Source organism: Vanellus vanellus (genome assembly GCF_965231255.1).
Source record: "Vanellus vanellus genome assembly, chromosome: 5".
Taxonomy (NCBI): Eukaryota; Metazoa; Chordata; class Aves; order Charadriiformes; family Charadriidae; genus Vanellus; species Vanellus vanellus.
In genome coordinates, this window is record NC_138910.1 from 45571915 (window position 1) to 45590332 (window position 18418).

Genomic DNA, 18418 nt, shown 5'->3' on the forward strand with positions numbered 1-18418 from the left:
ATTTCCAGGTGTTTATTTTTTATTGTCTCTTTGTGTGGAAACAAGGAAAACTAAATATATTCTCTCTTTTGGACTTAAAAATATTGCAGTACTGTACAATGGTGCAGATGGTGAGAGACGGGGCCTGTTGCTGAGAATATCTATTCCCTTTCATAAAAAGTGTTTGCCTTGTTGTTAAAATAAGGACAATGAAATATTTCGTTTGCAGCGTGTACTTTATTCAGTTTCAAACTGTTCTCCATAACATGATGTTGCTTCTGTGATGTGCAGGGCACTGTAGCTAGCACTGCCTCCTGCATACAGTTGCACAAGAGAGCAGAGAGAGTGGCAGTTGCACTGATGGAGAAAGGACGACTGAATGTTGGTGACCATGTGGCCTTGGTTTATCCTCCAGGTAAGGCAGTACAGACAGCAAAAATCAGTGTCAGACATGACAAGAAAATAAATAACTCTTGAAAAGATACAGCATTCAAACATACATTTAATATAGTGGTATACGGCAGTGACTATTTCAAGGAACAGACTTCCTTTTGGTCATTTTATTATTGAGTCACTTCTCCAAGTAGCAAACTACATTTACGAAACCTTTCACCTAACTACTCACGATGTCTGGGCAGTTATACAAGAGTAGTTTGGTTTAAACCACATGAAAGATTCTCATTTTTCAGCCTCAGAGAATGGAATAAAACTGCATACGTATTCATTGAAAGCTAGATGAGGGTTGTTGGTGTATGAACACCTTTGCTTTCCTGAATGGCTGTCTCTAGAAGTGAAGTCTGGACCACAGACTTGCATTACTAGTGTATATTTACAAGTGTACCTCAGGAAAAAGGTATTACCTCATAAAAGTAGGATGCCTGTGTATTTCAGAGTGATAATTGTGAAAAACAAATATAAGCTTTTTAAAAGAATCTGAGTTGTCATCTTCATAACCTACAATACCTTATTTTGTTATTTTTATTTTATGCTGCCTGTCCATGAAAATATTAAAAGTTTGTAGGGCTTGAATAATTTTTGCCAACTCTCAAATGCAAAATATTTTAACCCTACAGAATTGGGCATGGCCAAGAACAGACTGTTGATTTGAAGAGACCTTTGTGATAAATCCTTATATCCTAATAAAATAAATCAGTGTGTATTTTTATTTTGGTGAAAGAGCTTGACTTTTTGTTCTAATAAAAATGGCTTTAATTTCACCAATATTCTTTACAGGAGTAGACCTGATAGCAACTTTCTATGGCTGCTTATATGCTGGCTGTATACCTATCACTGTTCGCCCACCTCATCCACAGAATCTTGCTACCACTCTGCCCACTGTCAAAATGATTGTAGAGGTATGTATAAGACATTCCTCTCCTAATGTTTTTGGTGGGTGTAGGATGGTTCATGGAACCTGATGAATTGCTTTGCCACAGTCAATGTAAAATAAATTAGGAAAAAAAATAGTCAGTATGCTGTAGCTGAGTCAATAAATATCTTTTCAGAAACTTGTTTAAAAATTTCCTTCTGTTTTTGTAATTTATTTTGCTTTGTTTCCAATGTTTTTCTTCATCTATTCAGCTTCCTGGTTATCTCATCCGGATGGACATGAAATCACTTAAGCATTCATTCACTAGTTATTTATAAATGTTTTTAATGCTGTGTCTTTTACAGGTCAGTAAGTCTGCATGTATACTGACCACACAAGCAATAATGAAACTGCTGAGGTCCAAGGAAGCTGCAACAGCTGTAGATATTAAAACATGGCCCACTATTTTGGATACAGGTACAGAATGTTTGCCCACTAGCCAAAATGTAAATAGTTTGAAGACTTACTTATTTTGTTATACCATAACTGCCTAATAGAATGGATGCATTGCATTGAAATAGCTGTCCAGAAACTTTAGAAAGCATCTGCTAAAGATACGTTTTTGTCCTGTGCTCTTTAGCCAAAATAATAATATGGTACTCTTTTCTTTTTATGTATTTTAAATAGATGATATGCCTAAAAAGAAGCTGGCTACTATTTTCAGACCTACATCTCCTGATATGTTGGCATACTTGGACTTCAGCGTGTCTACTACTGGTATATTAGCAGGAGTAAAGGTAAAGTAACGAGAGAGATTATTACACTTTGTTTCCTTATATATAGGCATATTCTGCATTCATTCCTCCTGCCAGAGAAGAAATACAAAAATGTAAATGGACCATGTTGGTGTTCAGAAAGCTTATTTTTCAATTTGTATGACCTCAAAATTTCTTGATGTGCATGCTTGAAGCATTCAGTCTTACTGGCTCCATGTGAGGCACATGTTTGTCATAAAGTTCATGAGTGTTTTCTTCTGAATTTATCATAGAGATGTCAGGTGTCATATGTCATCATTCGATGTCATGACAGATGCCATTTTCCAATGGCATGAAAAGTACCTGAAATTTGGGGCTTGCATCCCTTTCCAGTTTTAAAGGTGCTTAAAAAAACGCAAACCACTACATGTTGCCACGTCTTCTAAAATAAACATTTCTATCAGTTGTTTCATGTGATACCCACTTTTTAAAAAGGTCCCTGGGAGTGCCTGTTTTCCTCTTACAGATGTCTCATGCAGCTACAAGTGCCTTATGTCGCTCTATAAAGCTACAGTGTGAGCTGTACCCTTCGCGTCAGATTGCCATCTGCCTTGACCCTTACTGTGGCTTGGGATTTGCACTGTGGTGCTTGTGCAGGTATGTCATTTGAGTCTTAGGCTTTCTCATGTGTTCCCAGCCTTCTCTAGAATCCAAGGGAACAGCAGTGGATGAAACTGTCAGAGAAAATCAAATTAACCTTTTTATATATATTTCATAAAATACCTTTTGTGGTAGCAAAATTTATCAAGTTAGTTAGTTAGTTGAGTACCTTGGGTTTTGGAAGTGGAATTAATTAGATACCAAATCCAAGAAAAATAAAGGACTTCACTATTTCACATTGATTAAATAAATCCTTTCAAAGACTTTTGAGATTAAAACATATCTTTTTACAAGACCCTTAAGGTGTTGACTGCAAGATTGGTATGCACTAAAATATATTGCTAAAAGAAGCAATTAAATGTTTCTTAAAATAAATGAGACCTGAATTGGTTCATTCAGATAACTACTATAATGCAGCACATTTTGCAAGGCTGCAAAATTTTCCTCTTTTTTGCCTTTTAAAACAAACATTCAATAGTGGTTTAGATATTTCATTTTAAAAAATGCAGAAACTGAATATGAAAGGTTATTTTGTAAACAGATAAAGTTAATTTTACTGTAGTTAAACTTTACCTTCCCTCTCCCATTTCCCCAATTGGAAAGGAAGTGTACTGAAGGAAAGCAAAAAATTTAACTTTGGTAACATCTGTTGATTTATGTCATCAATAAAGTGAGGCAGGGTGGAGGGAGAAGAAACCTCAGTGATGGAAGAATTAAAATCTAAATGGATTTTTAAAAAATATTTTTAGGGAAGGGAACTACATGTGTCATGCTTTCTATACAAGAGTTAATATAAGGTGGCTTTGTTTCATCTGAGTTACAGCTTTGTTTTGTGTGAAAAACTGTTTTATTATGGAATGCTTTTTTTTCTCTTTTAGTATGTTTAAAAAGAAAACAAAAACCCCTCATCATATTGGCCCCTACAAAACCACATCAACTCTAGTTACGTGAAATGGCAAGCATGTCACGCTACCTGTTGAAAGTAATTAGAGATGCTTTTATTTTTTTCAAAATGCATTGGTTTATCTAAGCCTGGTTTTACAGAGGCTGATTTTGTTGATAGTAACTGATCTAAAAAACTTTTGGCAATTTAAGACTGTGTGGTCATGGCGTTTACTGTCTTGAAATGAATATATAATATTAAAAAACATAAAATTAAAAGGAGGTGTGACTCTGAATTTGACTTTCTGTCCACTCATGTTAACTGGTATCCAGGTTAACTATTTCACATCAACACTATTTAAAAACTGACATCCATACGGCAAAGATCAGAAAATTGCACTAAAAACTTGAATGGTGCAATATAGGTGTTAAAAACTCATTTCACTCAAAGAAAAACCTAGAATGACTCACAAAAATAAGATCAATTACCAATTGTAATCTGTAACTGGAATGATGTCTCAAATGTTAACATTTTAGTGTCAGAAGTCCTGTCTATTCAAGGTATTGAGTATTTCTGTATAGTTCAGCACAATTTACCACAGGGCAAGTATACTCACCTTAAAGCAAACCCATAGTTCTTAGCTAACTAAGAAATACTTGCTCTCTATGTAGAAGATAAGCTGAAGTTTAGATGGATACCAAGCTCTCAGTTTTCCTGTATTTACTTCATTTTGACTTTATGTAACTTTTGGCTTTTTACGCTAGCTTGAAGTTTTCATGTTTCTTTTTCTTCCTCTCCCTAGTGTATATTCGGGTCATCAGTCTATTCTAGTCCCTCCTCTGGAACTGGAGAGCAATGTGTCTCTGTGGTTGTCTGCTGTAAGTCAATATAAAGTGCGTGTCACGTTCTGCTCTTACTCTGTGATGGAGATGTGCACCAAAGGGCTTGGAACACAGACTGATACACTCCGGGTGAGCAGACTTGATTTTACAGCTTACTGACATACAAATAAATGTATCTTTCTAAAACAATTTCATTTTGGCTTGCAGAAGATGGGCAATAAGTGTTTCTTTGGTTTTTGGGAAATGTTGAGATCGCTGGAAGTTTCAGTGATTGTGTTTCTGGTGGTGAAAAAAAGAAGTCTTATGTTTTCAACTTTGCTTATTTGTGCCACCTCTGTGCTGCTGGGTATTTCTGGGATTTTGGGCGGAATACGTAGCAAGCCTATCAACTTTATGTTGTCTGCGATGAAAAAAAAAAAATAAAATCCAACCAACCAACCAAAAAAAAACCCACACCAAAAAAAGAAAAACACCCAAAGCCCCACCAAACCACAAAAAACCTCTCCCCCCCAAAAGACCAAAACATAAAGCCCCCCAAAACCTGTCAAATCTCACCTGCTTTCAGATCTCTTGACACCAAAAGTACTGAGTTCTAAAATGGATGTATTCTTCCTAACAGTAGCAATTACACATTAATATATACATTTATTTTTGAGGGAAATCTCTTAACTGAAACTTAATGTCCTTGAAGAGGCGCCTTTGTCTGAATGGTAGGAGAGTTCCCATGGCTGTAGTAACTAAGCTGCTCAGCACTTCCACTGGGAATGTCTGGCAGCTTGTTGTGCACAAGAAAGCGGCTACATTGTGCTCATTCTTATTCTCAGTACACACAGAAAGCTCTGTCCCTCTCTTCTCTTGGACCTCACTTAAGGGAATGCTGGCCCACAGCCATTTGCTACAGGTTCACATTCACGCTGATGAGAGCTAATAATGTCTCAAACACTCTGTCTGCAGCTGAACTGTGCAACACAGTAAGTGGATCTCTTGTGAAGCCAGCCCTGTGACACAATGACATTTTCTGGTGTTTTCAGCTCTAAATGCTGAGTGGCTGTGTTGCAGCTACACAGTGCAAGTAGTTTGCATCTTGTGCATCAAACCCTGCCACAAAGCTTCTTGGCACAATTTTAGAGGGTTGTCCTGGGTGGATGGAGTCAAACTGAATGCAGTCTGTGTCTATATTGTTTAACTGGTCCGTGTCAGTTATTCTAGTGTTTTTAAACTCCGTTTTGCAAATTAAAATGGCTTACTTCTAGAATTGTTGACTTCAAACTTAAAATGTTGGTGTTTTCTTCACTCAACCTCTCAGATGAAAGGAGTTAACCTGTCCTGCGTGCGAACATGCATGGTGGTTGCAGAGGAGAGACCAAGGATTACGTTAACACAGTCTTTCTCTAAGTTATTCAAAGACCTGGGCCTCTCTGCTCGTGCAGTGAGCACTACATTTGGGTGCAGGGTCAACGTAGCAATTTGCTTACAGGTGAGATTAAACTGCTTATTCCTTATACTTATGGACAGAACCTCTGGGAACTTCATAGGAAATTATGTTCAGCTCTATGTAATTTTTTTAAAATCAATTAGAGCTCCATTGCTTGTCTGCTTCAGCACCAAATTAAATAAGCCTTGAAGATGTGGATTATCATAATTTCACTTTTCTGTACTCATTGACCAATTGATTTGCTTTCCTAAGACAGAGGATCAGTATTAAGAAACTTGTTTCCTTCCTACTATGCAGGAGCAGTATTAAATTAAATACACAGCTTCCTGTTCATAAACATATTAAATATTTCAAGCGGTGCTATTTCAGCTTTTGTGTGATTCAGATTCTGTCTGTTTGAAAAATAGCTTATTGTGTATGTGGATTTAAATGGAAGACAGAGTTCCTCAAATAAGACCCAGAAAAATTGATAAGGTTGGCAGGGTTTTTTACTTTTAAAATCTCAAATTAGTATTATCAACACGCAAATAGGTTTGTTTCACCTCATGAGAGAATTGGACTTATTTTTCAACTAAAGAAATAAAATTGGAAGCTCTGAGGGGGAGTATATGCACGTAAAGTACACAGCCCTACTTCGCACGCAACTTTGATAGTTTAGTATTCCATTAATGATATCTTGTATGTCTAATTTAACCAGATTAAATCTAACTTTTCTTAATGAGATGTTTCTTCTCTAATTAGGAGAGGGAAATAATAATGCATTCCAAAACTCACCTGAAAATCGGGTACTATGGTCTAGAAAATGGCAAAGCGCCCAGGGTTTTGGATGATACTTGAGTAACAGATGAACTGCTCAATTTTCAGATGTAGCTTTTTATGTGAGGAATTTCATAGATGGAACATGCCTTAAGTATGTGTGTAACTGTAAATTTTATTTCCAGTTTTATTGGTATGAATTACACAATAAAAAATATGATTCTATGAAGATTGCTACTGTGCTTCTGCAAAACTTTTTTTTTTTTCTTGTGCCCACTAGATGAAGGAAAGCCTTTTGTCCTCTCAGAATATATTTTAATGTTCTTTATTTCCTACAGGGTAGATGATTTGGAACATTAGTTTCTTAAATATGATGCCATTCATAATTGTTTCTTTAGTTTCTTTCACACATATTAAAGAAGAAAATGTTTTTAACAACCTCTAGATAAATGGTTATAAAGAAATGCAGCCAGAACAATTTTATGAATCAGTAGATGGAAAAATGGGAAGTATATAGATGAAAATAAGACGATTGTACAGAAAGTTTTTAAGTTCATTAAATAAAACATTTTAAATGTCAAGTGTGAAAGAATAGCTTTCTAAATTGCCTGTCTAAATAAGGATTTTAAGACAGTTTTGGATATTTGTTGTTCAGACTGTACGAAGGGTGGAAAAAACAGGTTTTTTACAGAATGTTAAATGGCAATGTGAAAAGTACTCCAAGAAAACTGTGAAGTGTTTAGGGCTGCTGAGCAGTTAAACTTCCCTTTCATTTTATACCTTCTTCATCTCTGTTCTCCATCCTTGAGTCCTTTTTTTAGTGGTGATTTTTTTTTTTAAACGCCTTTCCCCCATTCTTCCAAATTGATATCTGTATTTGACTTTTTAAATCAATGAATTTAACTGGCCAAATAGAATTGGTATTTGATACAAGTTAGCATGCATATAAATGCATCTTCCAACCTTACTGGAATGGTTTACTGAGGTGGTGTTTCTGGAGCTGCAAACAGCCTTTAGATACTTAGAGATGGAGGAGAGATTTATAATAAGACAACAGGCATTATGTATGATCTCCCTTAAACCTCTTCTTGTTTATTAACTGGGACTTGCATGTTTCCCACTGAACCACTTAAAATTGCCGAGCTCTTAAGTAATCTGAAATGGAAATTTTTTTTTTCCACTCTAAAACAGTATGAGTTTTGTTTTCTGTCTTACTGTGTGTATCTTATGTTTCCAGTACCTCTTTGTTTGTATTTTCTTTTTTCCCCTTTCTCTCTGTTTCAAACACTTTGATGGCCTCTGTTACTTCTGTTTGTGGTCGCACTGTCAGCCAAACAGGCTGGGCAAGCTGGCTGAACAGGTATAGTGATGCATGTGTGCTTGTAATGTCCTAAAGTCTGTCTGGGTCAGCAGTGTTACTCTATAACAAATGTACGCCATCTGAAAGAGTTTTTATTTTAAACAGATCGAGCAAGACTTTTTTTCTAAAGAAGTTCAGTTTTACTCACAAAGAACATTTGTACCTGAAGGGCAACACCTCTTTCTCAAACAAGCAAGAAAAGGAGTATAGCAATAATTAAAGTGGTATATTTCTAAAGACATGATCATGGCGTTCACCTGGTATGGCCGTCAATGTCACTGAGCCTCAGTGGTGTGATAAAAGTACACTGTAAAGACATTATTACTGTTCTCCAGCACTGCAGTCTTGAGCTGATGGCAAAGTGGCCTCATTTCAAGTATTTCTGAAATGAGAAACCATGCTATGGGGGTCATGCTATAGGTTTAGTCACCAAAACCTCAACTGTTTTTTAGCTTAAATATGCATTTCACAGTAGTTTCCAGTTTTCAGATTAAGTTCTGCTGGGGTAAAAATAAAGGTCCCCTGTTCCTATATTGAGAAATGGGAAACCTTTCGCCAGAGTTGGTCAGAAGGTTTATCCTCTGACTGCAACAGAGCTCTGCCTCTGCTGAGGCTGTTACTGTCAGGAGCCCTGAAAAGATATGGGTTGGTTAGAGTTATGTTTTAGTTAAATGTTGGGGGTTTTTTCTTCAAAGTTGACAAAGCTGTTATAAAGTAGAACAGTTGAGCTTTTGTGAAAGGGATTTAGGCCCAAACAGGTGTATGCTTACATGCTTTGCAGTTGCTATGTAGTTTTTAGAGAAGGTGCTAACAAAATCAAGTTTTAAAAACTTAGACTTACCTGTATGAATACACACTTCACTTGTGCATTCATTCACTGATTCCTTAAAACATCAAAGCTTTATGGCAGTCACTCTATAAAGGGGGGCTGGTTTACTTTACTTCTTGTAGATTAGGGCAGTACTTTATGTGTCAGTAAAAAAGGGAGAGGAATTTGTGAATTTATGTGGCTGTGAAAATGAAAGCAGGATTTTCTGGCTTCTGTTGAATTCGTTTCTTCCTTCTTATTCTTAGGGAACAGCAGGACCAGATCCAACAACAGTCTACGTAGATATGAGAGCACTTCGACATGACAGGTACAGATTATTTTAAAGCATTAACTATTTAATGACTGTAGAGGAGAAAGTTCAGCCTCGTTGCATTGCATTGGTATGTTGAAATATTTTTGGCAGCCTCATCACCATATACAAGGAATCCCACCCTAGAAAATCCTTTGATGGCTATGTGCTGGAAGAGGTCTGGCACCTCCTCCTCCATCACTTGTTCTGCTGTTTCTTTCTAGACCCTCACCTAACTTGCTGTCTGTTCATCAGTCTTGTATAATCTAGACTCATTAGCTGTTTCTTACCTAACCAGACCGTTAGCAAAAGGTGACCTTGCCAACTGGCTGGTTAGTCATAGAATCACAGAAACAGGGTGGGTGGGATCTCTGGATGTCCCTCATGGAACCTCCTGCTCAGAGCCAGGACCAGCTTCAAGGCTTCATAGGTTGCTGAGGGCCAGAACAAGTTCAGTACAGAAAATTTCCAGGAATGGAGATCCTCCTCCTCTCTGGGCGTATGTGCTGAGACTGACACCCCACTCTGGGCAACTTTTTCTTACTGGCATTTCCCAACTTGCATATTATGTCCCTGGCCTCTTCCCCTTTATGGTGTGCAACTCTGAGTAATCTGGCTCCATCTTCTCTCTAACAATCCTTTAGGTAGTGGAAAAAGTACAGTTAGAGTCTCCCTTAGTCTTTTGTCGCTCTGCCCCACCCTTCAGACCAAGCCAACTCAATTCCCTCAGCCTTCCTAGATCCAGCAAATTTATGTCAGGCCTGTACTACAGCATATCAAAACACACACACAGAGATGCGTACACACATGTCATCTGGAAACTTGACAAGGATACATCATTCTATCAGACTTAATTCTGTAGTCATAAATTTCATATTAACTTGCCTCTTGGTTAAGTTAGTTAATAAAAGTGCCAGCAGCACCAAGTTCAGACTGTAAGTTTAGTAGGGTACAAACATATATGCATTTGTTTCTGTACTTAATAATATAAGAAACATAATGTCAAGCCTTGGTGCATTTGCTTTATTTTTTTTAATTGATAATGTTAAATTAGGGACTTATGTTAACTGGCAACTACTCATCTGTAGTTTTTGCAAACTTAAATCTTAGCTGTTAGAAGACAAGCAATATGTCATCATTTGCAGAATCCCAATTTGCCATCTGAACAGATCAATGTAAACTACAGTCATTTGCTCCTTATTTAATATATCACTATGACTTGCATGCTATGTATTTCTGTTAAAAACAAGTTCAGCCATAGCCTCAAAGCTGCCGCTATGTTAGTCAGTTCTAGCCTATGGGTGTAGGGATAGTGTAATATAACATAATACATAGGAGCTGCTTCTCTTGTACGCTTCTCCTAGTGCACTCAATTCCTATTCCTTCTGCAAATGTACTACTGACACTGTGCCATGTTTCAGTGTGGCAAGCAGATGTCCGGGACAGTCCAACAAAGAAAGTGAATTTAAAATGCTGGTGGAACTGCAACCTCAGAGCTCTGTTGGAAAATCTCTCCAGAGAGCTGAGTTTCTGATTCTTAAAAGAGATGTGGTCTATGGGAAGGCTAATATGGAAGTCTTGAAGATAGTTAGAAACTCTTAACTGTCTTACTGCATTGTGAAAAACTGAGGATAATGGCTGGCATCATAACAGTTTTGTCAGTGCAGCTAAGCATAGGATAACACTGGATATTTAAGTTCATAAATTCTTGTACAAATGCATTCTTTTATTTTCCCAGGGTGCGTTTGGTAGAGAGAGGTTCTCCACACAGTCTTCCACTTATGGAGTCTGGGAAGGTGAGAGACTGAGAGCAATCCTTCCTCATGATCCTTACCTGGGTAGTGAGCTGCTTCAGCTGGATCTCAGTACAGAATCTGTGCAACAAGCTTCACTAATCACAGTATATCTAGAGGGTTATATATAGAGAGAGGCACTAGAGAGAGCATAAAATAAACAGCTAGTTAAAATGAAGCCAGGTGCATAAAGTGAAGCAATAGGAAAAAATCAGAGGCCTTCATGCAGAAGATGTTTTTCAGGTGTGAAACAAACTTTAACGATGGAGCTGCAAAATAGCTGCTTAGAGTTTAAATGATTGAACAACTTGGAAGAGATGGTTTATATCTATCATGCAGAGAGGAATAGAAAGGAAAGAATTGCACAGACTGTTGACTTCTGTGGCTCTGCATTATTAATTTTTCTTTTGACGAATTCAAGTTATCTTAACTTCTATTTTAAACATTTGCTTCTTATTCAAGATTCTTCCAGGGGTAAAGGTCATCATAGCACACACAGAAACCAAGGGACCTCTGGGAGACTCGCATTTAGGAGAGGTAAAGCTTGATGCTGTTGTACTTTGTTTATCAGCAGTAATTTAACAAATAGATAAATCTTGTCAGGTAAATGCCTGCCTCTTAGTGGGATGGCCACATAATGTGGCAAGTGAATGAACTCTCAGGGAGCTGGAACTGTTTACATACTTGTATGTACGTCTTCACTGTTCCTCCATCCTCTGCAAAATTACTACATGTCAGTACCAGGTGGTATCAGTTGACTAGTCTGTGTCTGATTGGCAGCTAGAAGAGGCAGTGAATATCTTATGTACTCCCATCAGTGGACAGTAGTAATGAGGTAATTTGCTGTTTGGTTTAATCTTTGTTTCATATACATCTGGATTTGTGTATACTAAGATGCCCAATTAATAGAAGATTGCAAGTTAACAGGTGTTCCTTTCCAGTAAGCCAAATGCCTTGTTCGTTTTTCCTCTTTACCATCCCCAATCACATCTATGTAAAACTCCTTTTTACTCCTTTTTCCTGATCATTTCCTGTGAGGCAGAAGTTAATGAATTATTTTAATAAAACTACTCCTGGCAAAGGAGCAACAAAATTGTCAGTAGAACAGATCTTTTAAATCAATAAATGATGCTGCCTAGGTCTGGCAAAATAACCTATGTTTATATGAGAATGATTCCCTTTTGTTTTTTTGTATCCCCTAGATATGGGTGAGTAGTCCGCACAATGCTACTGGTTACTACACAGTGTATGGAGAAGAAGCACTGCATGCTGATCACTTTACTGCTCGCTTGAGTTTTGGAGACACTCAGACTGTATGGGCTCGGACTGGGTACCTTGGCTTTCTGCGCAGAACAGAACTTACTGATGCTAGTGGAGGTGAGAGAAAACAAATGTACTTACAGAAGCACGTGTTTGAAACTCCTTGAGGTAGTTGAGCTAGTGAAGAGTAAGCTATCCTGCAAATTTATCCTGACTTCCATCTGCGAAAAGTGCTAAATGTAACAGGAATTGTTACTCTGTACGTATTCATTGATTATAATGATACTGGGTAATCGTGCAAAATGAGAAATTCATAATGCCTTTTTGACAGATTTAGAAATATTTCCACTTACACAAAATAATATCAGTGCATTTGTTAGAAGCACTAGGGCCTTTCTAGTCACTTTTCCTCTGAACCTCTTTCCTTACAGACCAGATGCAGTATTTCAGTGCTGATCTAGAGAATATGAATAATATTAAGTCATTTAGCAGTTTTAGGACATGCACAAATACCAATGATTTCCCAGCCTGTCAGAAGTTAAAGGTCTAGAGGAGTAACTTCACCATAATTTTTCCAGTATAGAAAATAAATTGTTAATCTAATTTTTTCAATCTAAGGCAAGATGTCTAAACTTGAGAAATGTAAGCAGATGGAAGAAAAACTGCTCCTTTTTCTGTTAAGACAGAGTATGGAGTAGGTATAACTCTTGATTATCACACATTTAAAAAGTAATCTCTAAACATCCAAAGAAAAGGAGTTTGAATGCTTATAACTTATTAACAAATGTATATTGCTAATTGTCTGTGATTGGTTTTAAATGAATGGTGGTAGTTACATGGATAGTGTTGGTGTGTCCTCATTGCTGTCACTGGATAATGAACTGTAGGGGGCTCACAGACACCTTTTACATTTCCTGTAATCACTCATGCTACAAGATAGAAAAGCAGCATTACCACTTCTGGAACTTAAGTGCCTGTTTTGGGGGACACCATGCATATCCTTGCTACTTTTAGTCCTCCATTATGTGAAGGAAGAAGAGTGAGTGGGTGTTGTGGTTTGGCCTCGGCTGGCAAAGAACCATGCGGCCACTCACTCAATCCCCACAGCCTTGGGGGAAAATCGGAAGAAAAAGGCAAAACTTGTGGGTTGAGATAAAGGCAGTTTAACAGAACAACAAATAAAAGAGAAAAAACAAAAACAATAATGCCTATAAAGGAACATACAAATGCAGTTACAGTACCACTGCTCACTGTTCCAATCCACTCCGATCTGCAACTTCCTGCCCCCTCCCCCAGCCAGCTCCCCCTAGAGCTTGGGCATAGCTCACATGGTATGGAATACCTGTGTCCCCTGCTGGTTCCTTGGGGAAATTAACCCCATCCCTGCCAGAACCAGGACAGTGAGGATAGCAATTTGTCGAAGGTGCAGACTTTTGTTGAGGAGCTACCCCATCTGCTGCAGTGGATACCAGTCCAGGGTTCAGAAATGGCCCATGATGTAACCCTATTGGATCTAGTCACTAGGAGAGGGTCATCCTCTAGTCTACTGTGCTGGTGTGCTATTCAGTCTCCCTGGGGCTCTTGAGAGTAAAAGAGGTGGATGCTATTGCTCCAGCTGGACAAATCCCTGCAGCCCACTGAATTCCATCTCCTCCAGAGCAGCATCCTGTAGACTTCCCTCTTCCACAGTTAGAGTGCCATCAGAGAGCCAAAGGTGAATTCTGGTAAAGAAGCAGTCTTCATCAGAGATGTGTGGCATCCATAGCCCAGAGCTACCACCATTAGACAGAAGGGTCCCTTCTTGGCACCAGGCCTCTTTATCCGTTCAGCCTGCATAGTAGGTTCTGTGTTGGCTAGCCCCTTCTGAATCTGTGTTCTTCAAGGAATGTGGTCTCAGGCTATCAATGGGATAATGGTGTAATGTAGATCCAGCTCCTTGAAAAAGCATTTACTACATGTCATCTTCCCCTTCAGAGCTGGTAGAGCATGATAAAAGAACACTCAACCAAGGTGCTCTAAGGTTTCCTGGCTTCCTTCTCTCTGATTTTTTAGGGTAGTTACTGGACCTCCAGGGCACATTGTACTGCTGCTCAGTGCAAGATTCTGCACTGTAAGGTTCTGCATTGGATGCTTCGACGGATTTGTCCTTCTGTCAGTGTTCAAAGTGAAATGGCACCCTGTTCTTGAGAAAGCTGGTAGTTGACAGAAATTGGAATCTGTGAACAGACATTCACAAAGAAGGAGAACATGCAGGTGCCAAGGCACCAGATTACTGTAACAAGTTTTTGTGCCTTGTAGCTTTCTGAAAAATCATGTATCATAGAGATTTTTATCATTGTGGAACAATGTCAGTTGTCCTTTAGTTTGTCAGCTTTTGAGAGGCTATGTACGGTGAATTAACATAGCAAGTATGCATGAAGTACAGTGCAGTTTCCCAACATGCTTTTTGTCTCAAGTTCCACGATTGGGCAGAATTATAAAATGGGTGCAAAAAAAAGCGAACTTGAACTGAACAAAGTTACAGGATGAATGTGGCAATGTGGAAAGCATGTCAAGAGGGGTCTAGGAGAGCTTTGCTTATTTAACCTAGCAAACCTAAGGCTGACAAGGGAATAGAGTTGTTCTTGCATTAATTGTGCGGAACTTAAGCTGAGAAGAATATTGCTGGCATGAGGACAACTGGGTATAAGTTGGTTTTAAAAAGAGAAAAAAAGAAGTTAAATTTGGAAACTGGAAAAGTGTTCCTATTGATCAGAGAGTTCTCTGTTAAGAATAGTGGGACAAAAAGATGCTTTAACAATGGATTTTTACTGGGTTTACGAACTGAGATTACACTACATGAGAAAAGGGGCAGAATTGGATGATCCAGAAATTCTTTTTAGTCTGGTTTCACTTGCTTGAAGTCAATAGGCAGAAGTTCGAAATGACCTCTTCTCTCCAAATGGTAGAGCTTGATGTTTATTATAGACTTTTTCTCCTAGGAAGCACTGGGAACATCTTAGAATGTCAGGAATAAGCACGTACAAATGACCATAATTACTCTGTAGATCTGATGGTATTTTAAATGTCTGTGCTATATTGCAGAGAGGCATGATGCCCTGTATGTGGTAGGCTCCTTGGATGAAACACTGGAGCTCAGAGGAATGAGGTACCATCCCATTGATATAGAGACCTCTGTAATAAGAGCGCATAAGAGCATTGCAGAATGGTAAGAGCCTCAGTATTACTTTTCTGTATCCTTTTATTTCTTCTAAAGCAGCAGAAGTCAGGCTTTGTGGAACAGCATGCTAGACTGAGAAGCTTGCTGTAGAGTGAACTAACCAAAACTGCTTAGAAACTACTGTAGTGGGAGTAACTGAAATATAATGCCCCTCTTTCCCCTGCCTCTGCTGCCTAAAAAAAATAAAAAGTGGCAAGCCCACTCCTTTATCAGTTTGATCTTCATAGTCTGAAAGACAGGGAGGGCAGGGCGTGAACAGGGTAGCAGAGCACTTGCAAGTTTTGTTGTTGACTTCCCTGGCTGTGTCAGAATGTACGTACTTGGATGTGGTAAACACATCTTAAGGTTTCTTGAGTGGTATCTTCTAACATACATTATTCTCATTTGGTCCTAATGGATGATGTATGCCATTTGGCTGTAGGTCCTCTTCAGTCTCAAAGTGGTAGTGTTTACTTGTAAGCTTTGGGCTGTTTTGTCTTTCCTTTAATAATCTCTGAAGATTTATACAAGTAAATTTATATCAAGTATGCACACACTGAATGTGAAATCATAATGGTTCCCATTTTAATACTTAAATGCAAAGGACTTTTAAATACATGATTGTATACATTTGAGAGAAAAAGACCTACTTGTATTTTGTACATGGACAATTAAAAAACAAGTGGCAGAGAATATCCCAGGAAGTTACAGCTTTAATATCTCTTGGTTTACAAATACTTTCACATTATTATTATATAACTTGTTCTCATTTATTATATTGTTCAAGTCCTTACAAAATTTATTTCCAGTGATCCTCTCTTTGATAACTATCTTCCTTTGGCTATGTATTTTTTTCTCACCATTAATATTTGTATCATGCCAACAGTGCTGTGTTTACATGGACCAACTTGCTTGTGGTGGTTGTGGAGTTGGAAGGCTCAGAACAAGAAGCGTTGGACCTGGTTGCACTGGTAACAAATGTGGTTCTGGAAGAGCATTATCTCATAGTAGGTGTTGTAGTCATTGTGGACCCTGGTGTTATTCCTATCAATTCCCGTGGTGAGAAGCAACGAATGCACTTGAGAGACGGATTTTTAGCTGATCAGCTGGATCCTATTTATGTTGCTTACAACATGTGAAAACGGAAAATCACATCAAGGCTAAATCACCAAAATCAAGGGACTTTCTGAATAACATTGGAATCATTTTCTGTGTTTTTAAAAGCTGTTGAAGACCTTAGGAAAATGGAGATACTGATCTTCACAGACCTTAATCTCTCAGATTGCATTTGCTTTCATAAATCCATTGTAACAGTTACAGCTGTCTTAGGATGGAGAGTTTACTGGAATTCCTGAAGGAAGCTTATTAGAACTATCACGGACCAATGTTTTTTTTTACAGTAATTATGAATGTCAATACTTGATGCACTGCATAGAACGACATAAAGCAGGGTGGGGAGAGAACACCAGCTGTAAGGAGGACTCTTGGAAATAATACTGAAAGTCATGAGTAACCGTTCGGAGTTCACCCTCCATGTGATTGCAATATATTGGCAGTATCTGGGTTGGGATGTAACTTTCATGATTGCACACATCTCTACCATATTCTCTACTGTACTGAATTTTGCACATATTTTAGATTTAAAAATGCGGCCCTTTTATTTTAAAACACTGACTTATCCCTGTTCAGAAGAAACAAATTCATTCCAATCCCAGATTCTATGTAACAACAATTATGCTGCTGTTCAGCTTTTTTATACCAATCAAAAACAAATACTGCAACTGTAACAAGGTTACTTATTGTACCATGCTGGATTCTGTAATGCTAAAACCTTTATAATAAAATGTAAGTTAATATCTGGTTTTAACTACTTGATGCAGGAGGCTTCGCTGCTCTTGCTGTCATAACTTCATGTTAAAGTTGCTTGTTTTCATTGCATTAGCTGTTAATTACTGCCCTGCATAATGCCAAGTATTTGAAAATTCATTCCAAAGCCAGTAGTCTCTGAATGATTCATAGAAATGTTTACAAAGCATGGTCTTACATATGTTTTCCCTGAATATCCTGTGCTAAAACTTATGATAGTGATTTCTTTTTTTTTCACTGTGGAAAAGATATTCAGTGTTAGCTAGCTTGATCTGCTGTGGTACAAACTTTTTTTTTTTTAATAGTTGTATTTAGACAGATGTTTTGTTCAGGCTGAAATATCCAGTTGGTTGAGGCACACTTGACCAATTAAGGTTTTGAAGTTTCTGCCTGATCTAATACTGCAGTGAACCTAATTCAGAAAGAGAATGTGAAATTACTCAAATACTTCATGTATTTGATAGTAAGCACGAAACTAACAAATAATTATTTTTATAGGGTTGTTAAAGACTTTGAGCTACATAAAATTTTTTAATAATGCGTTGGTTTGGCAAAAGAGTCAGGTTTTTCTGCAAGGCAATTCTGCCTAAGAAAGATGGATGTCAGTCTCCTGATTTAAGGATATCAGATTGACTCTTGGTCAAATAAACTATAAAATCTTCAACATAAAGCTTTCATATATAGTAGTTCTTTGCCCTCATGGTGTTTGACTGTGATGTATTATACAGCCGCACCCTCTACTATGACTGTAATTATGTACAGAACTTGTGTAACTTATTAAGTACAGCAACCTTTATTTAGCAGTGGACTGTGGGACACTCCTAACAAAAGAGCTGGCAAAAGGAAAACTACCTAACCCCAATTTTAATGTTGTAGTTTTTTAGCAAATAAAGCATTGTAAGATTTTTGTATTGAGATTATGACAGTGAGACAAGTTGCTCTGTAAAGTAAATCTAAAACAAACGGCACATTAAACATTTCAAAAAAGCTCTGGAAAATGACTTGCTGAATGTTGAAACTTATGCTGTTAGATCAAGAACTTAGCTTATCTACAGTACAGTTTTCACCTGTGTTTTGGACAGCGTAATGCCTAAGCAGCTTTTTCTGCAAAATTTTATTACAGTTGCTTTACAATTAAAGCAACTGCACATCCTCAAAGCCTGGATATTCCTGAGTTTCGTATGTTTTCAGTACCCAAATTGA

The 18418-nt window shown here is 37.8% G+C and overlaps 1 protein-coding gene across 2 annotated transcripts in view; it reads left to right on the forward strand.

Annotated features, from left to right (window-relative positions):
• DIP2A (disco interacting protein 2 homolog A) overlaps positions 1-18304 on the forward strand; it is a 138022-nt gene extending 119718 nt beyond the window's left edge. The window contains exons 26-39 of one of the 2 annotated variants that reach the window (XM_082483809.1): positions 271-394; positions 1213-1334; positions 1654-1765; positions 1976-2085; positions 2570-2700; positions 4389-4557; positions 5735-5905; positions 7950-7979; positions 9054-9115; positions 10836-10893; positions 11353-11427; positions 12093-12267; positions 15235-15358; positions 16236-18304. In XM_082483809.1, coding sequence (XP_082339935.1) covers positions 271-394; positions 1213-1334; positions 1654-1765; positions 1976-2085; positions 2570-2700; positions 4389-4557; positions 5735-5905; positions 7950-7979; positions 9054-9115; positions 10836-10893; positions 11353-11427; positions 12093-12267; positions 15235-15358; positions 16236-16488 — 1716 coding nt within the window. In that variant the 3' untranslated portion in view covers positions 16489-18304. The remainder of the gene's footprint in view (positions 1-270; positions 395-1212; positions 1335-1653; positions 1766-1975; positions 2086-2569; positions 2701-4388; positions 4558-5734; positions 5906-7949; positions 7980-9053; positions 9116-10835; positions 10894-11352; positions 11428-12092; positions 12268-15234; positions 15359-16235) is intronic. The other variant, XM_082483810.1, reaches the window with a different exon arrangement.
• Positions 18305-18418: the final 114 nt, after the last annotated feature.